This window comes from Leptonychotes weddellii, chromosome 10 (genome assembly GCF_054177405.1).
Source record: "Leptonychotes weddellii isolate Sample4059 chromosome 10, ASM5417740v2, whole genome shotgun sequence".
Lineage (NCBI taxonomy): Eukaryota > Metazoa > Chordata > Mammalia > Carnivora > Phocidae > Leptonychotes > Leptonychotes weddellii.
The window spans coordinates 49,778,031-49,784,030 of record NC_138378.1 but is presented as its reverse complement, the minus strand read 5'-3'; the positions used below and the strand labels follow the sequence as shown (position 1 = coordinate 49,784,030).

At 39.9% G+C, this 6,000-nt stretch overlaps 1 protein-coding gene across 50 annotated transcripts in view; it reads left to right on the top strand.

Annotated features, from left to right (window-relative positions):
* MAP4K4 (mitogen-activated protein kinase kinase kinase kinase 4) overlaps positions 1–6,000 on the top strand; it is a 178,209-nt gene that overhangs the window by 135,075 nt on the left and 37,134 nt on the right. For all 50 annotated transcript variants that reach the window (XM_081833347.1, XM_081833351.1, XM_081833355.1 and 47 more), the window contains exon 13: positions 3,233–3,394. In XM_081833347.1, coding sequence (XP_081689473.1) covers positions 3,233–3,394 — 162 coding nt within the window. The remainder of the gene's footprint in view (positions 1–3,232; positions 3,395–6,000) is intronic.

Below are 6,000 nucleotides of genomic sequence, written 5' to 3'. Positions count from 1 at the left end.
AAAAAAAAAAAAAAAAAAAACACCCACTGCAAATTCCACACCATGATGATTGCTGACATAAACTGCCTCCCTCCCACCCCTACCTCACACACCTCTGTTCTGACAAGTGGGGAAGCAGAATCCAGGGAAGTAGAAACCAGGGAAGCAGAATCAGGACCACAACCCCTGTTCCTTGAGTCATTTCACTTCTCTTTCTAGGATTCCATGGTGGACTACAACTTCTCAAAGGACCCCTCTAACCCATTTTGGCTTCTTTGTTGTCTAAAAGTTGTAAAATTCGGTGTCCGTGTATAAAGTTCTTTGCCTCCTCTGACCTGTTCCTATTAATCTGATTACTTGGAACCTAAATTCTCAGAAGCTAACGGGGAATTTTAAGGGTATAGACATTGCTTTCCTTTCTTTTTGTTTCCCTTTTCTTCATTCTCCTGTTTTCCTTTTGTCTAACTTGGAAGAAAATTGTGTACATACCTTATTAGGTAGCTTTCTGTCCAGCTTTGTTGTAATTGTGGGTTCTTTCTTTCATCCAGAGGTGAGGCCCTTCTTGCCTGGCCCGCCAGGTGTTTGCTAAACCCAGTGTATTCTAGGCAAGTCATTTCTCTTTTATAAACCTGAAAGTGTCCTGATTATTGCCAGCCTTGCCCATGATTGTTCTCAGAACTAAGCAGTGCTGAGTCTCTCTGTAAAAATCGTAGGGTACATGAAACCACTGTCACTCCTCAGGATGGAAGCTTCCACAGAACTTCCATGTTCACCTCTTCAAGGAAAACATACCATTTTAAGCTTTCAAACTGATTGAATGAGAGATTCTTCGTGTTTTTAGGTTTATTACAATGGAGGCTTTTTGTTTTATTTTGAATGTCTTTATATTCAACAGAGAAGTTCTGAAGCTAGGAATACCTGAAGGAATTAAATAATTTCTATTTAAAGCAAAGAAACCGGTTTCCCAATTGGCAAAACATAATGATTTTTATGACCAGCATTAGAAAAATGGTTGTGTTAGCTACTGTATATTTGTTATAAGCGATGTACTGGTAAAAGCCACTCACTTCTTTTTGCTCCTGTATAGAAAAGGCAAAGGATAGAAAATAAAAGATCTAACTTAATTTGCTTTGAAGTAGAAAGGCTATAGTAACACTGCTTGAATGAGATTCTCATATTTCTTACCTCAAGTTTCTGTGTTACATTGCTCATGAAGCCCTGGGGCTGGGGGAAGTGGTTTTGTTTATTTTCTGGTAGCTGGTTTTAAAAAAGAAAGACCTCCCAGGGGTGCAGGGCAGTGCTCGGGCCTGGTGCCCTGAACGCAAGCCTCACCATGGCAGTAGAGAAAGACCTCGGTACAAAAAGCCCTCGATCCTGAGTTCTTTGGCACGTAGGCGGTTGCTCTCTGTTGTCCTCCCTAGATTTGATTTTGAATAGGGTCCTCTTTTTCTCTTTTTTCAAGATTTAAAAAAAAGTACAAAGGCATTAAGCCAGCAAATGACAGGCAGCAAGTGCATTGTACGGGGCAGTGTAGGTGTTTGAATTTAATAAAGATGCCTTGGCCGTTTAAGTTGTAATTTCTAAACAGACGGGAACTCAGTTCTTTTTATGACCCCCACCCCCACCCCCACCCATGGGAACTGGTGCATTTTTGTGCATTGAATTCTAAGAGCAGACAGTGTGGGGAAAAAAACCAGTGAAATGTATGGAATAAGAGAGGAAGGTGAGCCAAAAGCTGATTCAGGACTGTATTGAGAGTAGTGGTGATGTGGTACTCAGCCGAGAGAGGCCAGGTACCAAGTAATCCTCTCTATCCAGAGGTTCCACACATAAGACATTTCTGTACATTTCTCAGGAAATCATTTTAAATGTCTGCCTTCAGAATGAATGCTTGTGGTGGGGATGGGGGTAAGGGAGACCCAGAAGGAATACTGAAACTATAATAAATACCTACTTTTATACCCATTATATATATTTGCATCTAGTATCTCCAGTAGCTTTATCCCAAACTTTCTTACTTAATAATCTCAGTATCACATTAAAGTTTGTGGTAATAATATCAGCTTCTTGTGTCTTAAGAAATTCGGTAGCTGTGTACTCTTCAGCGCTTTGTGGTCCGACATAGTAGCCACTAGCCACATGTGGCTATTTAAACTTAAATTAACTTCATTGAAATAAAATTGAGAACTAAGTTCCTCAGTTGTGCTAGTCACATTTCAGGTACTCAGTAGCAATCTGGGGCTCTTGGCTTCTCTAGTGAATAGTACTGAGACCGAACATTTTCATCATCCCAGAGAATCTCTTGGACGGCGCCAGTCTAGAGGCTAACATTTTTCATATTTGTGAGAAGAATTGGTTAATTTATGCTTCATACTGTGGAAGTAAGTGCTTTATTGACAGATATCTGGGGCTGGATGGGACAAGTGTTCTCTTCTGTGGGGTTATACAGGATAGCCGGGATTAGGAAGGGCCGTCAGCGTGAGTCTGGTGATGAGTGGCACCAGCCTCCCCGTTGATAGGATGCACGATTGGGTCTGGTTAGTACTATAGGCATTAGAGGCAGAGTGGCCCTTCTGGCCGGGGGCTTGTTTCCTGGGTGACACTGGGCAAGTCACTTAACTCTTCTGAACCTGTTTTCTCATTTGTAAAGTAGGAGTGAAATACCTACTTCCCAGGTTTGTTTTGGGAATTATGTTAGATAACGGAAATGGAGCAAAGACTATCCGACACTCAGCACAGTTCAAGACACATAGTAAGCATGCATGCCATAGCAGTTTCTTACATTCATAGTAATAATGCTGGCATTTCTTACCCTTGTTGATGTCCGTTTCTCTTTTTCCTGATATATGCTTCCTTTCCTTCTTTTTAATTATTTCTTACCTTTCTTTGCTCTATTTCTATTCCCTTTTATTCCTTTGTCTTCTTTTTCTTTGGCTTACCACGGGCCCTGTGTAATTCTGTTAGCGATATGCAAGGATAAAGAATTTCCTGTCCCTTGGTTGCTCTTTTAATACAGTGAAGAATGGGGAATAGTTGATATCAAAATGGAACCAAACCGTGTAAAGATTCACAGAAATAGACCACCTTTGACCAATATTTATGAGGACGCTAGTGCATAGGGGCCAAGGGGCAGTGTGGAAATCACTGGCCAGTAGAGCTCCCGTCATTAGCACCTACCTGTTACTGGTCAGCAGACTGTCATGAGAGCTATAGGAGGAAGATCCCTGCTGATTACATATCTTCGCTCCTGTAGCAACAAAGGAGAGAGCGGGAAGCTAGAAGGCAGCAGGAACGTGAACAGCGAAGGAGGGAACAAGAAGAGAAGAGGCGTCTGGAGGAACTGGAGAGAAGACGTAAAGAAGAAGAAGAGAGGAGGCGGGCAGAAGAAGAAAAGAGGAGAGTTGAAAGAGAACAGGTTAGTTCACAAAAGAATGTTCTACCCATGAATTTTTGAGGTTTGTTGCTTAGTAGAGTTGGGGGATTTGGGGCAAAAAGTACACACACGTGAGTGTATGCACAACCCATTCAGGACTTCAGAGGTTTCAAAATGCTGAAGCACAATTGGAAGCACAGCAACAAATTGAGTCTCATCTTTAAAAACTGATGGATAAATCTTTACATTTAGAAGCCTTGAAACCGGTCGAGTGGTCTCCAAATAGTGTGGTACCCAAAAGATTTCTGAAGATGTCTTCTTGGGTTTGGCTTAAATGCTTTGAACCCCAAATATCTGGATGATAATTAACCTTTTCTCTAGTGAAATTAAAAACCAACCACAAGAAATGTTTGAAGTATCCAGCAGCTGAATATTGTAATAAACATATTTGCATATAATGCAGTGTATATCTCTGTAGCATTAGAAAAACTAGTAACACTGTGGTTTTGTTTAGCCAAAAAAGATCATCCATGTTTTGATAATACTTAGAGCATTTTATTGATGCCAGCTATAGTTGTCTTTAGAAATCTCTGTTCCCTGAATCACCTGGGCGAATAAAACCTGACCATGCTTTTGTGTCTGTGCCGTCCGTGGGAGCCCCTCAGAGCCTCTTCAGCTCTCCCATCTCTGAATTGATCATTCTTTGTTAAGAGGTTTGGGTAAAAGAAAAAAATATATGAATGGGGACTGATTTAAATAATACTTGAAATTCATACTTAAGATACTTATGAACAATGGTATTAACTTCCAAAGTTGATTATTCGGCCGCTGTCCTTGATACTAATCATATGCTTCAGGTTTTTTGCATGTTTACCAGTTCTTCCTAGGAATTTAAGTGATACTTTTTATTTGTTACCTTATTGACATTCTTGGCCAGTTGACCTTGGTGTGTGTTGGGGTTTTTTGTTGTTGTTGTTGTTTTGGTTTTTTTCCACATTGTAATTTTTACTTGGGGACTGCAAAGAGGTGTAAAATGAGCTTTTAAAAATTAAATGTCCTCGGGATAATTCTTGCAATTCAGTGGTGAGAGGCAGGTATGAAAGTAATAATCTTTAATGTTCTAGGGGCAGTCATTAGCTTTTGTGTACAGCAAGTATTCTTCACCTCTTAAAAAAAATAGCATCAAAGTAGTTTCATTCTGCTTTGCTTATTGTTTTGCAAAATAGTCCCCATGTTGGCAGTGCTGTGAGAAATGTGTCATTTCTGCATTACGTGTGCATGTTTGTGTATATGTATAATTGTATTCATTGTGTTTTGAAGGCAAAAAACCCCCAACTGTGCTAATTTGATCTTTCAAGTTATGGTTCACTGCTGTCTAGTTCCAAGAAGAGATGAGTTGGGATTCAGATCCCTTTCTCAGCCGTTGCAGGGGAAGGCCACACGTCACACTAGGGCAGTGCTTGGCATAGCATGTGCCATGGATGGTTAGACTTACAGGCATGGGGCTTGGAGCCCAGGTTGGAATCAGATTGACTTTTTTGGGCAAAATTTATTGTGTAAGATGAAGGTTTCTAAGGAAATACATATGTCATGATTTGTGTTATCCACCATTCTCTCAACCAGAATTATTGCTGAACTAAAACTTCTGTCCAGCCCAGATTTATTGGTATTTTTAATTTTAAAGTGTGTGCCATAGTATAAGTGGATGGTCAGCATTAGACACAGTAAAGACATAATCTGAATTTCAGAATAAAATTTCTTATAGACCCTTTAGTCTACTCCCCTGTGGAGTAGTTAGCTTTTTTCCCTGTTGAAAAGGAAGGAAACTTCTTTTGTTTGTATTTCAAAGTTGTTTCATGTCTGTGTCCTATTTGAACCTCACAAAAAGTCTTGGGAGAGTTGCAAAAGAATATTCTTGATACTCATTTCTCAAATGAGGAGACAGAAAATGTGAGGGCTTTCTAGAGGTCATAGGTAAAGGTTTCTTGATTTCCTAGTCTCTTAAATATGCATGCAATTTCAAGGTTGGATTTCTCCTCTTTACATATTTTGGGTGTGTTTACCTGTTTTCATTGTTGCAGAGACTTGTTTTCTTCCCCTTGAAAATAGGCTTCCCCCAAACCCCCCACCTACCCTGCTCCCCCCAGACACACACACACTCTGTCATAGTCTCATCATGAAGAGCCTGGACTTGTTCATTTGTGAGAAATCACCAGAGTCTGGTGTCCATAGACCATGGCTTTCAGCATTAGTCATTCTGTGTACCTTCTTTGTCATAAGAGAAAACACAAATCCTGTTTGCTCTGTTTTAATATCAAACAGGTTTCGGTTTGGGGTTTTAAAAATTGGCAGTCCATGCTAGTTATAAATAATGACTAATAAGAACCCTCTGGGGCAATGTGAACCCTCTGATTTATCTAATTAAACTCTTGATTTCTCTGGAGTCTACCATCCTTAAGAGGAATATCATGGTCCTTTGAAATCCTGTTTTTGTTTAACAGCTGTGTTCTAACAGAAAAACTTTCAGATACTTTTGTATATATCAGTGGAGTGTATATCATCATTTGTTAGACTCTTTAGATCTTGGCCAATTTGATGATCTTGGGGAAAATCCTTCACCATATGCTTTGGAATATATTCATCACTAA